This window comes from Phascolarctos cinereus, unplaced genomic scaffold (genome assembly GCF_003287225.1).
Source record: "Phascolarctos cinereus isolate Bilbo 61053 unplaced genomic scaffold, phaCin_HiC Scaffold_5;HRSCAF=322, whole genome shotgun sequence".
NCBI lineage: Eukaryota > Metazoa > Chordata > Mammalia > Diprotodontia > Phascolarctidae > Phascolarctos > Phascolarctos cinereus.
This window is the reverse complement of record NW_027555958.1, coordinates 94,049,354-94,072,138: the sequence shown is the minus strand read 5'-3', so window position 1 is coordinate 94,072,138 and position 22,785 is coordinate 94,049,354. Positions and strand designations below refer to the sequence as shown.

The 22,785-nt window shown below is 40.2% G+C and overlaps 1 protein-coding gene across 1 annotated transcript in view; it reads left to right on the top strand.

The window, feature by feature from the left end:
• Positions 1–10,005, top strand: part of SNX9 (sorting nexin 9) — a 131,887-nt gene extending 121,882 nt beyond the window's left edge. Inside the window, 4 exon segments of the mRNA XM_020986683.2 lie at positions 11–100; positions 2,962–3,076; positions 4,809–4,900; positions 8,125–10,005. Coding sequence (XP_020842342.1) covers positions 11–100; positions 2,962–3,076; positions 4,809–4,900; positions 8,125–8,172 — 345 coding nt within the window. The 3' untranslated portion in view covers positions 8,173–10,005.
• Positions 10,006–22,785: the final 12,780 nt, after the last annotated feature.

Below are 22,785 nucleotides of genomic sequence, written 5' to 3'. Positions count from 1 at the left end.
TGTATTTTAGCCAAAGAAAGATCTCCATTTCCTGATGGAATGTAATCATGAATACAAAGGATTCCTTGGCTGTTTCCCTGACATCATTGGTACTCACAAGGTATCTTGGTCTTGAGTTGACAAAATATTCCTCAAAGATAATGGGTGAAAGATCAACAATTTCTCTTCTTGGCTGTTTAACATCCCTTTATAATGACTGGGAAGATTGAGAGAGAGAGAGAGAGAGTGTTGTGTGTGTTGAAATTTTATATCCCTACAAAAGTGTAGCGCTATAATGGAAAATTCATAAATGGCTTTCATAATTTTTACTCAGCTAACAATTCCATTTGTAAGCTTGGAATAGATGAAACCATTTTCTTATTTTATTAATGAACTTGAAGTCTCAAAGACAAAAATATGCTTTTGAATGCAATTTAAAAAAAAACCAATTACCCAATAGGAAGAGAATGAACCCAGTAGTCCTCTCCTCATAGGAACACAAAATACTTTACCTGAGTTATTGGTTCTCACCAGTTGCCTCCTGTCAAAATAAAACCAATATTGGTTTGTCTCTGAAATTCATGAGATGTTTTGTGAGTCGACCTTTAATGGTTAACAGTACTGTTGATATATTAGCCAGAATTCACCAGGAAGGCACCATAAATCTCCCAGCTCTTGAGCATTTTAAAATAAAAACAACTCCTGTCTGTTCCCTTCTCGGCTCACACAGCCACGACCCTAGTTCAGAGCCTCATCACCTCTCACTTAGATTAATGCAGCCGCCTTCTCATTAGTATTCCCATGTCCCAGTCTCTCCCCTCTCCAAACCATCCTCCACACAGCTGCCAAATTAATATTCCTAAAGCACAGAACTGATTTTGTTACTCCCTTTCTTAGCAAGTTCCAGTGACTGAATCCCTGCTGTCTGTAGGATTAAGTACACACTCCTCTTTTTGGTTTTGAAAACCTTTCATAAACTGGTTGCATCTTAGAAAATGGGCTACTTACACATTATTCACTTGCACGAACTCTACATCCCAGCCGCAATGGCCTACTAGCCATTCCCCATCCATGACGATCATTTCCTGCCTCCATGCCTTTGCACGTATTGTGCCCCCAGCCCACCCACACTGCCCATGTCTAGAGTTCATTTCCTCCTTATCTCATCTTCATAGAATCCCTAACTTCCTTCCAGACTCAGTTCACTTACCTCCCCACAAGAAGTGTGACTTGCTTCTTCGTCTTCCATCTCCAGTTCTCTAGACTAGACTGTGCCTGCCAGCAAAGCCTCACACTGTTTTAGAATTTATTTGTCATGGTGGTGTTGGGTTGGTTCGGACATTTTGGTTTTGGTGTTTATCAGCAGAGTCTCAACAGTGGAGCAGTCAAAGGACTTAATTGTTCTCCTGTAACCCAGCTTGACAATTTTGGCATGGTTCTAAATTGAAATAGCGTGAAGGAAGGGAAGCCCATATGAATGTGTGTTTTTGCACAGTTTTGAAGGGTGTACTGTAAAACTTGGAATGACTTGACTTTTAGTAAGAAATCCTGTTATCAGACTAAGAAGTTTTCTTTGTCTCTGGACTGACATGACCATCAAAGTTGCAGAATATCAAATTCACCAGATCTCCCTCTTGGTTTGTCTGGTTTTGTTTATGTCGTCATTCCCAGACACCTAAGCTCAAAACTTTAATGTCATCTTTGGCTCTTCCCACGTGATTCCTTTCCTTCTCTACCTGCACACCTACCCCTAAAAGTACATACACATCCAGTAAATTACCACATCATCTCTTAATTTTTTTCATTTAACAAACACTTTTCTCTCCTCTCCATTGGAAAAAAAAATAGAAAAGCAAAACTTTTATAATAAATACGCATCATCAAAGGTGTCAGCCTGTTATACAGAATGTGTTTTGGACATGGCCAATATGGGAATTTGTTTTACTTGACTCTTATTTGTTTCAAGGATTTGGCATTGGAAGGAAGTGAATGCTTGATAGTTGAAAAAAATAAAATTTAATTAAAAAATATGAATAGTCAAGCAAAACAAATCCCCACATTGGCTATTCTTATTGAATACATTACCCCTCTGTGAGAAGGTGGGTAGCATAGATGTGTCTTTATCAGTCACCTGGAATTGCCACATTGTCTCTTAGATCTGGCCTCGTTTCCATTCCTAATGCTGCTCTGTGGTTCAGACCCTCCTATCCTCTCAAGTTGACTATTGCATAGACTCCTAGTGGGGTTCCCCCACCTCCATTCTTTTCACCCTCTGTTCCATGCCTTACACTGCTACCAGATTACTCTTCCTAACACAGAGTTCTGATCATGGCGCTTCACTTCTTAGAAGCCATTGGTTGACTCCGCCATTACTTGAGAAGCAGCATCCAGTCCCCTTAGAGCCCTGACACCCAAGGTCTTCCACAATCTGACTCCAAACGTCCATCTCTACTCCTGTTTCCAACTATTTTCCTCTACTTTACGCTTTAGCTGAATTGGGCTACTTGTTTCATATTGACATACCATGATTTCCTGCCTCTCTGTTTGCTGATAATCTTCTCTGCCCATGGAATGCCCACCACTCTTTCTTCTGTCTGTTGACATTGACATTGACCTCTTCCACAAAGCCTTACTTGATTTCCCCTCCTGCTCCTTTTGAACTTTCATTGATATTTTTTTAGCTGCCCGTGCATGTATATTCCCCTTTGTGTTGCAACGATCTGCATACGCTTATCACTACTCTTGCTGCTAGATTGTGAGGCGAGTAACATGCTTCATTGATCTAGGTCTTTTGCAGCAGCTGACAAGTGTGGGTGGTTATTTGACTGTTTGGTTGCATTCTCTGAAGAACAGTGTAGAAATCCCAATTCTCTTTGCTGTATTTTAGAACATGTGAGCATCTTTCTCATTGAAACTATGATGTGTGGAAGCCGTTTGTTTTTTATTGGCTTAGCTAATAATGCCTGGTTTTGTATTCCACAGGGAGCAATAGAAAAGGTGAAAGAAAGTGATAAATTGGTCGCGACCAGTAAAATCACCCCCCAGGACAAACAAAACATGGTGAAGCGTGTAGGCATAATGTCTTATGCACTACAAGGTAAATATGAAAACTTCGCCCAAATGTGGTTTATTATATTATCAGTAGCTAGCACGCAGGGGAATTGGTTTTAACGTGGAAAGTTCTTGTCAGAGAGCAGTGAAATTGAAATATAAACAACAGTTAGCCGAAAGACTCTAAAGAAAATTTACCACTGAATCTAAAATGTGGGTTGATCTTTAAAATACCCGAGAGGGGGAAGCTAGGTGGCACAGTGGATAGAGCACTGGCCCTGGAGTCAGGAGGACCTGAGTTCAAATCCAGTCTCAGACCAGACACTTGACACTTACTAGCTGTGCAACCCTGGGCAAGTCGCTTAAAACCCAATTGCCTCGCTAAAAAAAATACCTAAGAAGCTTCTGTGTTGCCTATGATCACCAGCATAATCAGATTGTCACATTTAATCATGCTTTCCCCACAATTGGCTTATTCAGCCACAATGGGCAAATTACTAGAACATAAACTTTTTAGTATTTGGTTCTTATGGCTAATAGAAGTCACCTCTTTAGCTCCCATTGCCAACACCTTTAGCTTTAGCTTTTCACATCCCAAAGTTAAATTTTAGGGGTTCTGTGGCCGCCATGGTCTGGAACCCACTTCCTATCTCATTTCTTCAAATTCCAGCCTTTTTGTCCTGTACAATAGATTTTGAGCTGCTCCAAGTTTAACTAAGCTGTCAGGGCTAAACAAACCAGGGCTGGTTTTCCCAGTAGATAAAGACCAGTTTGGTTTGGTATTTCCTATAGAAAGAGTCGGTACTACATTTTAAATTTGATTCTTTTTTTAGGATTATAAATCCCAAAAAGTTATTAAATAATGATGAAGTTAGGTGGTGCAGTGAATAGAGCACCAGACCTGGAGTCAGGAAGACCTGAGTTCATATCTGGCCTCAGATACTTACTAGCTGTATGACCTTGGGCAAGTCACTTACCCTGTTTGCCTCCGTTTCCTCATCTGTCAGATGAGCTGGAGAAGGAAATGGCAAACCATTCCAGTATTTTTGCCAAGACAAACCCTAAATGGGGTCACAAGTTGTCAGACACAACTGAAATGATTGAATGATAAAACCTCCCAGGGTTGTTGGGAGGATCAAAGAGGTAACATTTGTAAAGCAAACCTAAAAGTGCTGTATAAATGTTAGTAGTTATTATTGCCAACTTCTTTTTTAAAATTTTATTTTATTATTATTATTGCCAACTTTTACAAGAGATCTTTAGCAGTTAGTCAGACCTTCTGCCCTGTGCAGGGATCCCCTCTACAAGCTTCATGTGATTCTATCCCATTTTTAATATAGTAATACCTAAAATTAGAGGCAGCTAAGCTGTATAGTGGATAGAGAGTCAGTCCTAGTGTCAGGAACAACTGAGTTTGAATCCTGCTGTAGAAACATGCTACCTGTGTGGCTGTGGGCAAGTCATCTGACCTCTTTTGGCCTCATATCTTCCTGACTGCAGGTCTTCCTCTATCTACTACACCTTACAGCTGCCTCACCTAGGCCTTCTTTCTGATACTCCACTAATTTACATTAATTACATTCACCAAGAAATGTTTGTCTGCCGTTGACTTAATTTAGTTACATTTTCTTCTCTTCTAAAATACACTGATGAGGACTTGAGTGTTCTCTGAAGACAGCAAGGTTAAATTCCTTTGGATGAGTAATCATTGCCTAGGAGGAGAGTCATTTACTTTGGGAAGTCTTAAGCTGATTTATGTCTTGGGGTTTTGGTTGCAGCGGAGATGAATCACTTTCACAGTAACCGGATATATGACTATAACAGTGTCATCCGCCTGTATCTGGAGCAGCAGGTACAGTTTTATGAAACGGTAAGTTGTCATTCCTTTTTCAAACATTTGCACTAGTGGGCTCAAATTAAGATGTGATGTCACTGTATTGAAATTCATTCATTCCATTCAACCATATTTATTACTTGCAATTTTGGAGGTAAAGTGTTGAGTCTTTTTGAATTAGGTTATGAGAGGTGATTTATAAAAATCATATTCAAATCTACTGCTCAGTGAACCATCTCTTATAACAAAGAATGAAAAAAGAGAAAAAGTAATTCAAGTAAACCAGGGGTGGGGAACCTTTGGCCTCAAGGCCACGTATGACCCTGTAGGTCCTCAAGTGCAGCCCTTCTGTTGGATTCAGTCAAAGGGCCACACATGGTCTCGGCCCGCAGGTTCCCCACCCCTGAGCTAAACTGACCAACACATCCACTGAACCTGAAAGTATATGCAGAGTTCTGCACCCATAGGCCCCCACCTCTGCAAAGAAGGGAGGGAGGGAGGTCGTTTCTGTCATCTTGCAGCCAACCTTGGTCATTAAAATCACGCAGTGTCCCGTTTCAGATTTTTGTTCTTTTAAATCATTGTCCTGGTTCTGCTTACTTCACTCTGTTATCCTTTTTATAGCTTCCCGGGTTTGATTAAATTCTTCATATTTAATTTTTATGGCACAGTAACATTCCATGGTAGTTGTATCTCATAATTTGTTTAGCCACCTCTCCATAGTCAACAGGCATCTACTTTGTTTCAAAATCTTTGCACCACCAAAAGTGAAACATGCTGATATGAGTATTTTGATGTATATTGGAGTTTTGTTCCCATCTTTGAGCTCCTTGGGGTATATGAGTAGCAGTGGCATGTCTGGAATATATATATATCTCAGTCACTTTCCTAGTATCATTCCAAATTGCATTTCAGAATTCTTAGACCAATTCTCAGCTCTCCCAACAGTGCATTAGCATATCTATCTTTCCTCTGTTTTTTGACATCTTTACCAGTTTTGCTAAGCGTGAGGTGAAACCCGAAACCTCAAAGTTATTTCGATTTGAACTTCTCGTATTATAAGTGATTGGGAGAAGAGGTGAATATATCAGCTCCTTTTGAAAGATCTCTCTTTTTTGCCGTTGATTTTTCTCCCTCGATAACAGAAAACCATTTTGTTGTTCTGAAGGAGAAAGAATCTTGGATTCTTAAAACCCTAAGAATTCCCTATTTTGTTCCCACCTTCCGCCTTACTTAATGGCCAGTGGACCACATATGAATCATCCATTTCTCTGGGTACCAGGAACGCTGCTAAATGAGATGAGATCATCCCATCACTATAGTAGGCTTTACAGTGACTCCTCAGCAGGGAAAGGAGACTGGAATAGAGATTAAACCCAGGGCCTATTTCTTTTTGTGAAAGAGGAGTTTCACAGTCAGCAAGCATTTTGTGTACCAGAAGGAGATTTAAAAAGAAAAGCAAAGCCTCTCTCTCTCTCTCTCTCTCTCTCTCTCTCTCTCTCTCTCTCTCTCTCTCTCTCTCTCTCTCTCTCTCTCTCTCTCTCTCTCTCTCTCTCTCTCTCTCTCCCTCTCTCCCCTCCCCCCCCACTCACACACTCACACACACACACAATGCGACGTAATATGTAAGTAAGCTAACGTTACAGATCACCAAGCTGTATGTAAAGCAAATACATAAATGAAACAAACCTGAAAAGCTAATGAAGAGCTAAGCTTTTGTTCTAGATTTCCCCAGGCATATACTTAGTCATCCAATCAGCTCTGTGTCACATAGACTTGAGCAGCTGCTTTGCCTGCCCATTTTTAATTCCACGGAAACAGTGGAGCCATATCTGTTATCCTAGGAGCGTTCCACCCTTATGAGAGCAAAGGGGACTGATAAGTGACCCACCAGAGTTAAGTGTCTTATTTCCACCAAGGTTTTAACCGCACCAAAAATTCACTGTCTCCATCCACCCACAACCTCTGAAGCGGACATTGTACTGAACTCATGTGCCTCAAATATATTAGTAGACTTACATATAAAAGGCAGCTCTGTCTGATGTGCCTCATCTGTGTATCTTTGTGAAGGTGATCATCCCAGCAAACAGATAAGGGGACATGCCACCCTTCTCTTAGTAAAGAGGCTGGGGACTACTAGGGTAGAAGGTAGAATGTCTTTGTATCAGATGCAGTGATTATATATAGGGTGTTTTTGCTTTGTTCTTTTACTTTGTTAAAACAGAGGTTCTTAACCTTGTTTGTATCATGGATACCTTTGGCAGTCAGGTGAAACCTATGTGAAATACACAGGATTACAAAGGAAACCAATTATGTTGAAATATATTTATCAGATTTTAAAATTTTATGTATGTGTAAATGTATTTACATTTATTGTGTATTTACATAATTTATATTTGCTCATATATAAATATAGTACATGTGTGTGAATATGATATTATAATTACATATGTTATTCACATATCTCATTTGAGCCTCACAAAACCTTGGGGAGTAGATACTATTATATTCCCTATTTACAGATAATGAAACTGAGGCCTTCTAGGTCTTATGGATCCCAGGTTAAGAACCCCAATTTAAAAGGAAGGCTCAATCTTGAGGAGAGGTGGGGTATTTACATAAATTATTATGACATTAAAAAAAGCATCAATTAAGTCTTAGCCTTTTTTAAAAAGTTTCTTTTATTCATTTTTTTAAAAGTTGGTTGGTAACAGAAGCTAGGAGAGACAGTTGAACTCTTGGAATTTAAGCAGCGGTCCCTCTTTGCAGTGAAATTCATATATTTGGCACTAATCACATTTCATTACTATACGTGTGTGTGGACATTAGAGTGGCATATGGCACCTGTGATCTGGGAGAAAGTCTCTGGTATTTGTTACTTCTTGGAATATTTGGTTCACTAGTTCCAGGGGTTTTCTCCCTAAGCCACTGCACGTGGTGATGGCACATCTAGTCCTCACTTCTAAATTGTAACCATTGTGGCTGCCGAACTTTATTTCACAGGATCATTTTAAGATGTCTTGAAATATTTTTATGGCGCTGAGTTATAGTAGTTGACAGACAACATTTTAGATTTAACTTGTGCCCTTTGAAAAATGTAAATGTCTATTTTCAACAGGGTTCACAAATATTCTTAAAATGGTTTGACTTATAATTAGTTACAAAGAATAAAAAGAAGGTAAAGAGGGGGCGGGGATGGGAGGCAGGCAGCGGTGCGACTTCTGCACATAATTTGTTTTAACATGTGTTTTTTCTTCCAGATTGCAGAAAAGCTGAGGCAGGCCCTCAGCCGCTTTCCGGTTATGTAGGCAAGGGACATGAAGAAAACTCCGAAGTGCTTCTTTCTGACTTGGGGAAATGCAATTTCAAGTTTGTCTTCTCTTCTTTTTCTTCTTTCACCATCCCAAAAAAATTTTGGAAAAATAACTGAATTGAAGGGAAAAAAAAGACCCACAAAATTAAGATGTTTACTTTATTAACCAGCCTGAATGCATCATTTATTCAAGGGTGTCCCTTTTTTTAAGTTCATTTTTGTATCCATTATTTAAAAAAACAAATTTGTCTCTATTTTTGGAAAGGACTTCAGATTGCTGGGATTTGTTAATGAAAAATTAAAAGAGTTTTTCCCATTGATTTTTATATAGATTCCTAATCTCTAAGTCACATAAAATCTTCTAGTTCTTATCCAATGTCAGATAATTACTAATTTCTTTAAAAACATGAAATATGCCAGAATAAAAATATATATATGTTTGTATATTTTTATAACTCTACAGTCTTTGGGGGATTCCTGCCTGCTATTTAGCAAAATCCATATACATCTCATTTACACATTTGAAACATGACTGCTTATGTTTTGGGGGGGCCTGGAGGGAGATGAAAAGGGAGCCTCTGGGATTTTTAGGTCTCTGTCATGTTCTAAAGGTATTTCACCACTTACCTCTTTAAAAGGATTCAAACCTCACAAAACAAGCTACAAAATGCACACTTAGGTTCCTTTCTCTGCTTCTGTTTCCTCACCTAGCCACTGTCTTAAAAGTAATTTCTGCTATACTGCCCTGGTGGCCCATGAGGATTTGTGCTGCTGTTAGTTATTCCTCATTGCTCCTTTCAAATTGGAGTCAGAGGGGGGTAATCATCAGTAGAAATAATTGGTCAGCAACATCATTGAACATCTTTACTACTGGTTTCTTCCCCTCCACTGATGAGGCAGCCTGATGATAGTAGATATACTAGGTATAGAGGGCACTTTGGGGGAAAAGGAGTAAATTGAACACTCCTCTCCGATGTTTCCACTCTTTTATTCCTTTTGTTGTTCAACCCTCACCCGGTGATTACAAAATGCTGGTGATGGCGTAACCCCGATCAGGTACCGAATCTTTATGTCATAGCAGAGTGCCCCCATGGGATAGTCTTTTCATCCGGGAGGGTGGGGGAGAGATGAAAAAGCGTAGTTCAATCGCGTAACAGCCAAAGAGGAAAAGAACCCTCCACTATCTCACCTACCTCCCACCCCCATTCTCCTGCCACAGCCGTGGAAAAGCATGGAGACTACCTTTCAAGTGATAGATACAGTGTGAAGCCCAAGTAAAGGACAGTAATTCCCAGTGCTTTTGTGTTCAAGAGGAGGTGAGAGGACACCATTTTCCCACTGGTTGTATCCTATGCACAGCCTTACTTCCAAGAAAATTGCTCCAGCTGCCTGTACTTCCAATTATTGCCGAATATAGCCTTGACAAATGACTTAACCCTGAGGATGATGCATCAGGACCTATTACTACAGAGGGGCAGGGGATGTTATCTTAGCTCTGGGGGCTCTCTTACTCCACTGTCATGCGTTACTTTCATTTTTCTGTATTAATAGTTAGAGAAAAGGAAAAAATAGAGGCCAGCATAAGATGAAACCAAAAATCGATAAAATGAGGGTGAGTATGTGAGAACATCTTACACTTCAATGTCAGGGGTTTTTGTTAATATTTTTATAAATAATTTCTCCCCAAGTTTTCCTTTTATAAAATTCCATAGAGCCATGTTTATGATACAGCCATTTAATATATGTACAAATTGTAAAGAATGTGTATAAATATTTTACATCAAATGCATGTAGAAGGAACTTATAAAATAAATTGTTAAAAACTGTACAGTAAATTGTCAAAGCACTTTTTCAAAACAATGCTTAAGCATTTTTATTTTTTTCCACTTGAATTGTTTGTATATTGTTTCTGAAAAACAGGGTGGGGTGTGAATTTTTTTACTTTTCTTTCAAATTAAAATCTGCTTTCTCTCCCTATATCCCCTTCTCCCTACCCCTAGTTGAGAAAGCAAAAAACTAACCTTATTATACACATGTACAGTCCAATTTTAAAAGTTCCGACATTGTGTCCCAGGCACTGTGAACTTAAGTAGCTCACTCTTATAGGGAAATAAGTAAACAAATACGTACAGACTAGCAATATACAGGATGCAGAGTCAATCAGCAGAGAGCAGGCACTAGAAGTAAGAGGGATTGGGAAAGGATTGCTGTAGAAGGTGGGGTCATAGCTGGGACTTGAAGGAAACCAGGGAAGACACATGACTGAGATGAGGACAAAGGATTTCAGGCATGGAGAAAAGCCAGAGAAAATGGTCGGAGCCAAGAGATGGGAGTGTCTTGTTTGTGGAACAACAAGGAGGCATATTTTGCTGGATCAAAAAGTCCTGAAGAGGAAGATTAGGTGCAGGAGAGTTAGGAGTAGGAAAATTGGAAAGATGGTGGTAGGGAAGGGGCCTCTAGGTAATGAAGGGCTTTGTGATCCTGGAAGTGATAAGGAGCCCCTGGAGTCTACCCTTGCTTTAGAAAAAAATCACCTTAGTGACCCTCCGGAGGATGATTGGAGAGGGGAAAGACTTGAGGCAGGCCGACCCATCAGTAGACCATGGCATTAATCCAGGTGTGAGGTGATGAGAGCCTGCACTAGAGGGGTAGCAATGTCGGAGGAAGGAGGTGAGCTCATTCAAGAGATATTGCAAAGGTGAAATCGGCAAGCCTTGACCACAGATTGGGATTTGAAAGGCCCAGTTACTCTGAGGGACTGGGAGGTTGGGGGTGCCCTCAACATGAATAGTAAAGAAAGGTCAAGGTCTCAGCTGTGTAGTAGTTGAAGTTTGTATAAAATATAGCCCTCTAGAAATCTCTAACCAAAGACTGTAGGGTTAGGTTAGGACAGTTTTTTGTCTTTTTTTTTTTTTAGTGAGGCAATTGGGGTTAAGTGACTTGCCCAGAGTCACACAGCTAGGAAGTATTATGTATCTGAGGCTGGATTTGAACTCAGGTCCTCTGACTCCAGGGCCAGTGCTCCATCCACTGCTCCACCTAGCTGCCCCCAGTTTTTTAAGTCTTAACAAGTTTTTACAGTCTTTTAAAAATTAAAAAAAAAATTTAAATCACCTGTATTTCCTACTATACCTCTCCTATCCTTTTACATTTGAGGAAATGGATCCCTGGGGAGTTTTTCTTTAATCCTAAAATGAGTTCATTAGTTAACAGTCAACCCAGGAGACCCAAGGGAGGCTAATTTAATTCAGCTGGGTTATAAGTTAAATCCAGACCCAGACACTCACCTAGTTGTGTGACCCTGGTCAAGTTGCTTAATCTCTATTTGCCTTAATCCACTGGATAAGGAAATAGCAAACCGCTCCAGTATATTTGTCAAGAAAACCCATGTGAGATCATGAAGAGTCAGGACTGAACAAGTTAAATAACCAAGGAGAATTGAACAGAGCTGAGAAGGAAGAGAAGTCGTTAATGAAGAATTTTATAAAGAGGTTAAAGGGGTGTACTTGACCTCAGTCCAAGGTGCCATGACTTCTGGTGTAGCCATCTGGGGGGAACAAAGTTCCATAGCCTTGGCTGAGAGAACCCTCGCTGAGAAAGCTCCAGAAATGTTCCCAGCACGTGTCTAGGTAGCCAAGATTGAAGCCAGCTTCCTGATTCTTAGCTGAGAAGGCTAATAAGCTTTGACAGAGAGCTGAAGCAAACTTCATAGTATCATAGCTAAGGCCCGGAAGAAGAGTCAGTAACAGCAGAGATTTGAGCCCAGGTACTCTTGACTCCAAATTTAGCCTTCTTTCCAATGAACCAGAAAATCCTCTGCTGGCTGATAAACTCATTCCTTCTGCCTGGGCAGAATTGCTAAAAACAGGGCCTCATAGCTAAGCCAAAAAGGAGGCTAAAGAAATAGGCTGACAGAAAAAAGGAAAGAACAGTAGCCTCTTTCCTGGAGGGTAGAGGTTCATTAACCACAGCAGCCTTCCCAGTGGATGTTATTTCAAGGCATTAGGAGCCTTTGATAATAACCAGAGTTGATAACCACCTAGAGCAGAGTGTAGCAGGAAGCAGTATAGTAAAGTCATTTGTCCCAGGCACAGTGCTAAGCTCTGGAGATAGAGAAAAAAGGCAAAAACAGTACCTGCTCTCGAGGAGCTCACAGTCTAATGAAAGAGGCAACATGCAAACAATTATATACCAACTAGATATATACAGATAAACTGGAGATGATCAGCAGAGGGGAAAGCAGTAATATTAAGGGGGATCCAGAAAGGTTTCAGTTGAATGATAGGTTGGAGGCCAGACTGCAAAGAGTTAAGAAGAGAGTAAGAGGAAGTGGAAACACCTGCATTAGAGCGTAACCATTGCGAGAAAAGCTGACCAGAAAGGCTGTAGCATCAGAAGGGAGTCAGGTCTCAGTAGGATGAATCAAGTAAGAAAGGAAAAGAATGAATTCAGGTACATTACTAGCTTCCCTAGGTTTCTGGCCTCGGGGTGGTCATACAACTAGGTGAGTGTCTGGGGCTGGATTTAACTTTTAGCAATATGTAGCTAGAAAGCTGGCTAGGGATGGGGGTGGGGGGGATAGAGGGGAGGTACCAAAGCCCAGGCCAGGAAATGGCCGAGGGAATGTGAGGGAATGAGTTTCCTTCCTTCTGAGCAGGGAATATCAGTAGAAGCGATCAGAAGCTTTGTGGTGTGGGAGGTAAGTTGTGTCTCCATATTTATGCCCTGGTTCCACAGGTTCCCCACTTATACATCCCTTCATGAAGATGCCCTGGCCACTGTGAAGGTCCACTCTTCCATAGAGTATGTGTGTATTGAAATGAGAATGAAATCAAGATTTAGGGGGTAGTAGGGAATGTCATCACTAATAAAAATATCTTATAAAATGAGGGTGCCATCTGGCTACTAAAAAGTAGAATGCATTGTGGGGACTCGTGAACTATGGTTTGAAAATTATTCTAACATAAAATGCATAGAACCCTGACTAGCCACGTGGTAGGCCCGGGGCAGAGGGAGCATAGTTGGGGCAGGGCCCAGAATGGGCCATGTAAGACTTGGGAGAGAAAGGCATATTTTAGTGAAAGAGCAAATCTCAGTCCTATTCATTTTGTTAGCTTCATGGGTCATGGCTGGCTACATTTGTGTTAGCAGGGTCGTATAATAGTAACTCTGAGGGGATATGCATTATAATTGAATTTCAAATTAATCCCTAAACTGGATTAAAAAAGAATTTGAGAACCCCCACATGATAGTAATCATGCTATTAATACCATTGAGAAAATATATAATGATGAGCTACCGTAAATTCAGTAACACTGAAGTGAATTGGTATTTTGTCAGTCGTGATAGCATCTTTTCTCTTTTATTTTTTGCAAAATAGTAATATAATGTGTTTGAGGTTTTATATATGTATGTATGTATATACACATATACACATATGTACATACACATTTATTTATTTGTTTATTTTTGCTTTTTGATGAGGCAGTCGGGGTTAAGTGATTTGCCCAGGGTCACAGAGCTAGTAAGTGTCCTGTGTCTGAGGCTAGATTTCAACTCAGGTCCTGCTGACTCCAAGGCCAGAGCTCTATCTACAGTGCCACCTAGCTATATATTGTAATGGAATATGTGTACATAAGGCATTTCCTTACATTCGTGGATTTGCAGACCATCCGAAATCACTCCATGGCTCCCCAAAGGGGTCCTTGGTATATAAGCCACTCAGTTGTTAGGAGCCACTCAATTAGGTGATCTCTAAGGTCATTCAGCAGTATTAGCAGGCCGTGACCAAAAATGCAGAGCACCCTGTCCCTAGTAAGAACTCACTCCAGCCCTATGGTCTCCAGAGAGAAAACTCCTGAACAAAGCATCTGAAAAAAGAAAGATGTCCTCCTCTTCTCTCAGACTTCATGAAAACCAACATCTGTGTGCTGCCTGGACTTTATCTTCTTTGAGGAAACCCTTTGCAGCTCTGACATCCTGTTCAGGGATTTTCTTCTCTCTTCCTGTCTTTGTCTCCCTCCTTCCATTCCACCCCCTCCCCAGCATAGATTAAAGAGTTTGCTGCTTCAGCCCCTTGGCCATCACTGTGACTCATCACTTAGCCTGATTTATTTTTCCCTCTGGGGGTAGGGAAGGTGGTTGCAGAGAGGAAAGAGAAGGCTAGGACTGCTAAAGAAACCATTTAGAAATTTCCCTTAGGGCCTAGACAAATATGCTTGGACAAATCCAAGCCCAAGGTCAAGGTTTTGTTTTCATTTTCCTTTTATGGTCATGCACACCCGGGCAGTTTAGCTGGAGCACTGCTCCTGGCTCAACTGGTCCAGGGATGCAATATGATGTAATGGAAACTGAAGTCAGCAGACCGGTCAGGGTTCCAGGCGAGGCAACCCCTTGAAGCATGACTATGTTTTTGCGTCTGTAAAAAAAAAAGGCTTATGAGGGGCTTCCAGGAAGATGGTACAATGTGTGTTTTGCTAGGTTAATGCTCAAGTATTTTATGTTTTGTTTGGCTTTTGTTAGTAACATGAAGATATACAGTCATATACATAGAAATCTTATTTTTTCCTTTATTTCTCAGAGTGTAAAAGCTATGATGTGTCATTGATGGCAAAATAGCAGAAATTTGCTCCACCCCCACACATCCACATCAAAAAAGCTCAAAGGAAAAATACTTCCAAAAAGAGGAAAAGAGGCAATCAAAGAATTGAGCAAACAGAAAAGCTCCAACAGATTGAACAAATAACGTGAATTTAAAGAAATTCAAGTGAAGGTATTAGAAGTAAAAAGTAAGAATGTTATATTAACACCAACAATGTTCCCAGAAATGAAGATGGAACAATTTTAAGGCATATCAATGTAGGTAATTTTTACACATCACTGTATTTTTTCATATTAGTAATACAACCCAAACAAGACATAAAATGCTTGGGCATTAACTTAACCAAGATATTCACAAAGCCTATATGTATAGATAAAGAGATGTAGATAGATAGATAGATAGATACACATACACACACACACACACACGTATGTGTATATATACACTATATATATATATATATATATATATAAACAAACTATAAACTTATTCCTATTAGAAATAAATGAGGAATTAATTGGAGTGGAGTACCTAATACAGTAGAAAGAGCACTAGTTCTGAAATCAGAGGACCAAAGTTCAAATCCTACTTCTGCCATGTTCTGTGTAACCTTGGGGAAAATCACTTAGCTTCTCTGGGCCTCAGTTTCCCTATCTGTAGAATGAATGGATTGGCCTCTGGAGTCCCCTCTGGTTGTAGATCCATATTCCTATGATATTCAGTGAAAGTGGTTAAGTTGGGCTCATCTTTAAATCTTATGTAACAGGCCAAGATCTAAAATCAGGAAGTCTCATCTTCTGGAGTCTAAATCCGGCCTCAGACACTTAATTAGCTAGGTGATCCTGTTTGCCTCAGTTTCCTCATCTGTAAAATAAACTGGAGGTGGAAATGGCAAACCACTCCAGTATCTCTGCCAAGGAAACCCCAAATGGGGTCACGGAGAATTGGACATGACTGAAAAACGACTTAACAACAAAAAATAAAGGGTAGAGGTGGGAGGAAATTTAAAGGGTCTGATCTAGCTTTGATGTAGGAGAAAAATTTCTAACAATTAGAGCTCCCCTAAAAGCAGGATTGGCTTTCTCAGGAGGTAGTGGCCTCCCTTTTCCTAGAGACCTTCAGGCAAAGGCAGGATGACCCCTCATAGGATAGGCTGGACAAGGCATTGTCCTTCAGGCATGAGTCTGGCTAACTGGCCTTGAGGGTTTCTTCTACCTCCGAGAATGTGGGATTCTGTGATCCTAGTAACTAGAGATGCCCAGCATTGGGATGGGCTGCCTGGTCAAGCAATGTTTCTCATCATTTAAATATGTATTTTTTATGAAGAACAAAATGCATATTAAATGTCTAATTAATTGTGGGATTGAGAAGCAGAGTGATGTTGGGGATGGCATAAGATTCACATGCTAAGTTGAGTATTGGACTAGTCTGTGACATTATATTCCAATTATGTCATTGTTTTACATGTATGGTACTTACTGCTCTAATAAATATTAATGTTTATTTATAATTAGTTATACTTTCTACTTCCCAGTGCCATAACTGTATATCACAGAATTATGTGTTGGGTAACATTGATTTAAAATGAGTAAAATTTGGGTAAAATTCATTTCAAAATTAAGTATTTTATTTTTTCCAATTAAAGGTAAAGACAGTTTTTAACATTCATTTTTTAAAAATTGAGTTCCCAGTTTTTCTCCCTTCCTCCCCTCTTACTAAAATGGTAAGTAATTTGATATAGGTTATATATTGCAATAATGCAAAACATATTTCCATAGTAGTCATGTTGTGAAAGAAGAAACAGACCAAAAGGAAAAAAAAAACAAAAAAAAAATTGAAAATAGCAATTCATTTAAGATTGAGAGAGAAAGATTGAGGCACAAAATGTTTTGAGATAATTTAATCTCCATCGTTAGTTCTAACATTAGTTGTTAGTTTCTTTCTCATTAGTATGGTATAGTGGAAAGAGCTCTGGATTTGGAGTCAGAATCTGGGCTTAAATCTTTGGACAAGTCATCTACCATCTCTGGGCCCCAGTCTGCTCCTATGTAAATAAAGAGATTACACCAGTTGATGTCTAAGGTACTTTCCAGGTCTAAATCTATGATCCTATAACAAGACTTTTCTTTCTTCTTTCTTATCTAAGGGCTTCCCTCTCTACTCCCATCCCCCGAGACTGTGCAGCCATTTTCTGTATTAGAAAATCGTGATTTGAAAATCCATCTCTCCAGGCTGGGAGGCAGGGACATATATTTAGAAATAAAGGTGGAATTAAAGCAAAAAATATAGCAATAAAATATAGAAGAAAGAAAACACATATTCGTTCTTTGGAGATGAGCCTTAAGTCACTTTTCCCTGGAGTAGCAATTCTTGACTTGGATGTGTGAATTTTTTTAAATTTTTCAAAACTGTATTTTAGTATAATCCTTTGTGATCTTATGTATTTTATCTATGCATTTAAAAATATTATTCTGAGGAGTCTTTCTATAGATTCACTAGATTTCCAAAGAAAGAAAGAAAAGGTTAACCCTTTTTACCTATAGAAAATTAAATCAGGACCTATGGATATAAGCTCCATGAGGGCAGCGGCTGCATCAGTCAGCCAGCCAGCCAGTCAGTCAACAGAGCCCTACTATGTGCTAGGCACTGGAGAAGGTAAAGGAATTTAAAAGCACAACTCCTCTCCTTGAGGAGCTCACTGTCTAATGGGACCTGAGCAGTCAGCATGTGTGGGATCTCAGATAACAATGTGCCCCCCAGGGAATCTACAGGAGGCTGCTTTCTGAATCCCTTCTAAAGAAACTTAAGTTGAAACTAAGGGAGTTTCCTTGGCCCATTATTTGAGTTGAGAGTTGCAACACATGCAAAGGGCAGGGCAAGGTAGGGCAGGGCAGAGCGTGTACCGGAAGAGTCAATACAAGTGTAACTTTCCAGACTGCCCTCTTAGCCTCAGCAGGGCAGGCTGCCAACTCAGAAATGACAGCAGGGCAGCAGGTCACATCAGCCTCCCTGTGCATAGACCTCCTTTAACAAGTGCCATTATGAGTGGAAGCCAAAAAGGGGATGCAGTGGTGTAGGAAAACTTTATGTGGGTACAGAGTATCTTTCCATCTCAAAGTAACTTGGAGGCGCTAATTAACTCTCAGAGCATCTGTAATGATGTTGCCAATTTTCTTTCTTTCCTTCTCTCTCTCTCTCTCTCTCTCTCTCTCTCTCTCTCTCTCTCTCTCTCTCTCTCTCTCTCTCTCTTTCTTTCTTTCTTTCCCATCGTTCCCTCTCTTTCTTTTTTCTCCCTCCTTTCCTTCTTATTTCTTATTGTTTTATTTCTTTTTCCCTTCCAGTCTTTTTTTTCCTCTGCCTCCCTTCTTCTTGCATTCCTACCTAACTACATCCCTCCCTCTCTCTTTTCATGCTTTCTTCTCTCCCTTCTTTTTCTCTTTATTTTTTTCCTCACTTCCTCTCTTCTTCTCTTTTCCTTTCTTTTATTTCTCAAATAATCATTGTCATTATTTCATTAATGGGGAAACTAATACATAGAAGAGTAAGTTCTTCTACTGCTGGTGAGATGTAATGGAGCCAGGTTAAGGGAAGGCTTTGCTGCCACAGCACCAAGCACACGTATCAGCTTGCACATAGAAAAGATTCAGCAAATGTTTGTAGGTTTGATTCGTCTCGATAAACTTGCTCCCGTCCAACATGGTGACTGGTATTAAACAACCAGACCACCCTGTGAATCTGTCTGCACCCCTGTGGACAGCTGGCCAGGCTTTCAGATGCTGCTTTACTAATTTAAAGTTATTCTTAGCTTTTTGGCAAGTCGGACAGAATGCATTTCTGCAGCCCTCCCCAAAAACATTCTCAGTGGCACAGATTGGCAGGGGAATTTATTGTTAGTGTTTCTTCTAAATTAAATCAAAGACAACAGGAAGCGTTTCGACCAAGAAAGACAAAGTGAATTGAGAAGCAGTTACTAGGAATTAGGGTTAAAAGGACCAGATTATTCAGAGAAGAGGGAAAAAAGGCCAGTTAAAAAGGGATCTCGGTGAAAGCTTTCTAGTCAACTTTCTTCCTTATCTGAGCTCTAGTCTCCTCCTCCTCTAGTGTTAGTGCCTTATTTTACTATTTTAGATCGTGATTCTAATTTATTCTAGAGTCCAACATCCACAATAAGATTTCTCCGTTTTGTTTTTTAGACACAAAGTATTCCTCATTGCCCTGGCAGATCACCTATGGGCCAACTCACTCATCTCATCTCATTTTAAGGTTTAGTAATTTCCCAATGATAGGGTACCTGTCACCACCCATAGATCCTTCCCTGGGCAAAACCCACCAACAAAATGACCACCTCTGATAGCACATGTAACATTCCACCCCTGTAGTCTCCCACCTCTTTACTAAGGGGAGAGAATTGTGTTTTGTCATTTATCCTGTGAGGCCAACATTATTCTGTTCAATCTGAATTCAGCTGTCTTTCTGTGTTAATGGAAACTGGGGCTGAAGGTAAAGTCACTTGTCTGTAGGCAGAACTGGGCCTTGAACCCATGACTGCAGATCCAGTGCTCATTCCACTGTACAATTCTGTTCTCCCTCTCATCTTTTTGGTTTTTTTCACCTTTATAAAGGTTATTTTTTTTTCATCCCAAAGAGCAATTATAGGTAATTTTTTTTCAAATTCTTTACAGTAATAAACCTATCAGGATAAGTAAAAGCCACATACACGGCTCACTATTTCACAGGGAGTAGTAACCTACTTTCACTGCAGATCTGCCCACCCCACCCAAAAAATAGAGAGAGATACTAGATAGATTATCATAACTTCATAAATATAGGGTATATATCCGGTATGATAAGGTTGTAGGTAAGCATGCTAATGAGATTAATTACTATACCACAGAGGCATTGCTAAATGAGAAAACATATCTGTCTAAGTAAGGACTAGATCAGTGCCATATGTGTACATATCACTACCTTTCATTTTCTAAGTAAGCCCTTCAAACTGAGTCCTGAATCTAACCACTTTGTTTCTGCACAGTGGGAATCTCATTTCTTGGTTAAAATGTAGACTTTCATCTTTGTACCTCAAGCAGTGTTCACTGTGCTTTTATTCCAAAAGACTTGTACCTCATCTAACTAGCCACAAGCAGGCCTGAAATGAGAGGCATTTTGATGAACAAGAATGATTAGACTTTTTAATTCATGGTCCCAGAGGGCCAGTAAGTTGTTTAGTCATTTGGTTTTTTTGTTTATTTTTGTTGTTGGGTTTTGTTTTTTCAGCCATGTCCAGCTTTTTGTGAGCCCATTTGGGGTTTTCTTGAGATTGCCATTTCCAGCTCATTTTACAGATGAGGAAACTGAGGCAAACAAGATTAAATATCTTACCCAGGGTCACACAACTAGTAAGTGTCTGAGAATTGGAACTCAGAAAGATGTCTTCCTGACTCTAGGCCCAGCACTCTATCCACTGTGCCACCCAGCCGCCCCACCAGTGAGTAGTAGTTGTAGGTAGACTAACCTACTCCACTACTAACCTTATCCAGGAATAAGGAACGGTTTCTGCAGTCGTGATTATCCAGTAGGGAAACTTGTGAATTAATGAGTTCTCTGTTTTGGAAGGAACAAAAGTGAAATCAGCCCTTTGAGTTTTCATGTCCTTCCAGTAGACTTCTAATCTTTAAGTTGTCTCTACAAAGCCTGTTTTCAAGATCAACATGTTTTGCTTGTATAGAGATAATGTTTTCTTGCAACATTGTTGCTTTTTTGCTGGTCTTCTACCAAATTGTCCTTCACTTCTATATATTTGCATTTCTAATAAGTTGTTCTCCCTTTTGTGTTTTTGGTGAGACTTGCCGCCATGGATTCAAGTGTTTCTATTTTGCCTGCTATGCAGACCATAAATCTGCTTTATGATTCTTATTTCCATCTTGAACTATTCAAGAACAACCTACTGTTTAGCTCCATGCTCTCTTCAGAATTCGTAGGTTCTACTTCCTCATCAGGTGTTGATTCATTTTCCGTTGTCTTATAATATTAATTTAGAAATGTTTGGACTCACATATCCCGAAGAACATCTTCCCTTTTGGTTTATCCGCTTGGACTCAATGTTATTAACTGAGTTTTCTTCCTCCTAAGATCTCTGGTAATTTCTCTTTGGGGACAGAACTGGCCTCAGCTGGATACCAGTATCCTTTCCTTCAGGCGTGGTATAATCCCCTCCTTCCCCCAAGTGTCCCATTCCCCTCTGTTCTCTAGTTCTCTGGCTGAGCACTGCTGCAGCACAACCTAATACCTCTACTGTTTTTATGTGGTGAGGGGCGAAATGAGGGGGAAAGGGTGGGGTAGAGAGAGGCAGAGTTGAGTCCTGTTGCTTGTTACCTCAAAATGTTAGAGTGAGAGCAGGGACAGAGGAGAGTGCTGGCAAAGACTTCAGTGAGGAAAGTGCTGAATGGACCCCAGAACACAACCTTGTGGGTCCCATTGTGAGCATGAGGATTAGTGGAGGAGGGGGTGCCCAGTGAGCGTGCCAGTGATCAGCCTTCGCTGCTGTAAATTCACCAGGTTGCTACCTCATTAAGGTTCTTGATGTCTTATTCTGGAGAGTTAGCTGCAACTAGTTTATTTCTTGTGCATAATTATTATTTTTGGAGAGGTTTTAAGGATCAAAGAAAATGTCTAGTCTTCTATCTTGTTTGTCATGTGTCTATACTGTAAGTGTTTCAAGCAGAGACTAGAGGACCATCTTTCAGAGATTTTGGAGAAGAGATTCATCCATCAGGCAAGAGTTGAACAAGATGATCTCTGAGAGGGGCAGCTAGGTGACACAGTGGATAGAGCACTGGTCCTGAAGTCAGGAGAACCTGAGTTCAAATCCAGCCTCAGACCAAACACTTGACACTTACTAGCTGTGTAACCCTGGGCAAGTCACTTAACCCCGATTGCCAAAAAAAAAAAAAAGATAATCTCTGAGGTACTTTGTAGCTGAGAGGAGGAGGTTGCCTAATGAGAGCCCTCAATACATTTGCAATTCTAAGAGTCTAAGGAAAAGATGATTTTTTTTTGGGGGGGAGACCTAGGCAATGAGGTTAAGTGACGTGCCCAGGGTCACACAGCTAGTAAGTGTCCAGTGTCTGAGACCAGATTTAAACTCAGGTCCTCCTGACTCCAAGGCTTTATCCACTGTGCCACCTACCTGCCCTGGAAAGGATGATTTTTAAAGGGAGAGGGGAAAGTCAAATCATTATCAGCACATCAATAAAATAGATGATATAAATATGGTACATGGAAAAGTCCTGCCATCCTGAACAGTCCTCAGGTAGCATTTTTATTTTTGTTTAGTCGTTTCAGTCACATCCAGCTTTTCATGACTCCATTTGGGGTTTTCTTGGCAAGGGTTTGCCATTTCCTTATCCAGCTCACTCGATAGATGAGGAAACTGAGGCAAACAGGGCTAAGTGACTTGCCCAGGGTCACACAGCTAGTAAGTACCTGAGGACAGATTTGAACACAGGAAGATGAGTCTTCCTGACTCCACGCCTGGAACTCCATCCACTATGCCACCTGGCTGCCCCTGGGGTAGCATTTTAAGTTTTATAAAATGCTTCATACCCATATTTTCATCAGATATTAATTACGACTCTGTGGGGTGAGTAGAAGCAGGGATCATTTTATAGAGGTTCTGAAAGATGAAATGATTTGCCCAAGGTCAAATAGCTAATAAGAGGAGAATCCCAGAAATGAAGGCAAGTTTTTTGATTCCACTATGCCTTTCAAACATTATCTAGACATAGCCTTACCTGCAAAATGACTGTTTACAGGACCAGCCACCTATGTTGTCTTTCTTGACCCCTTGTATATCTGCTCATCTTTTCATCAAGGCAGCCTGGCCTGAAACTAATCAATAATGGCATTATGGCACAAGGGAAGGAACAATGAATTTGTAGCCAAAGGTCCTGGCTTCGAATCCCATTTCTGCCTTTACTTATCTAGGTTAAGTCAGTTAGCCTGTATCCC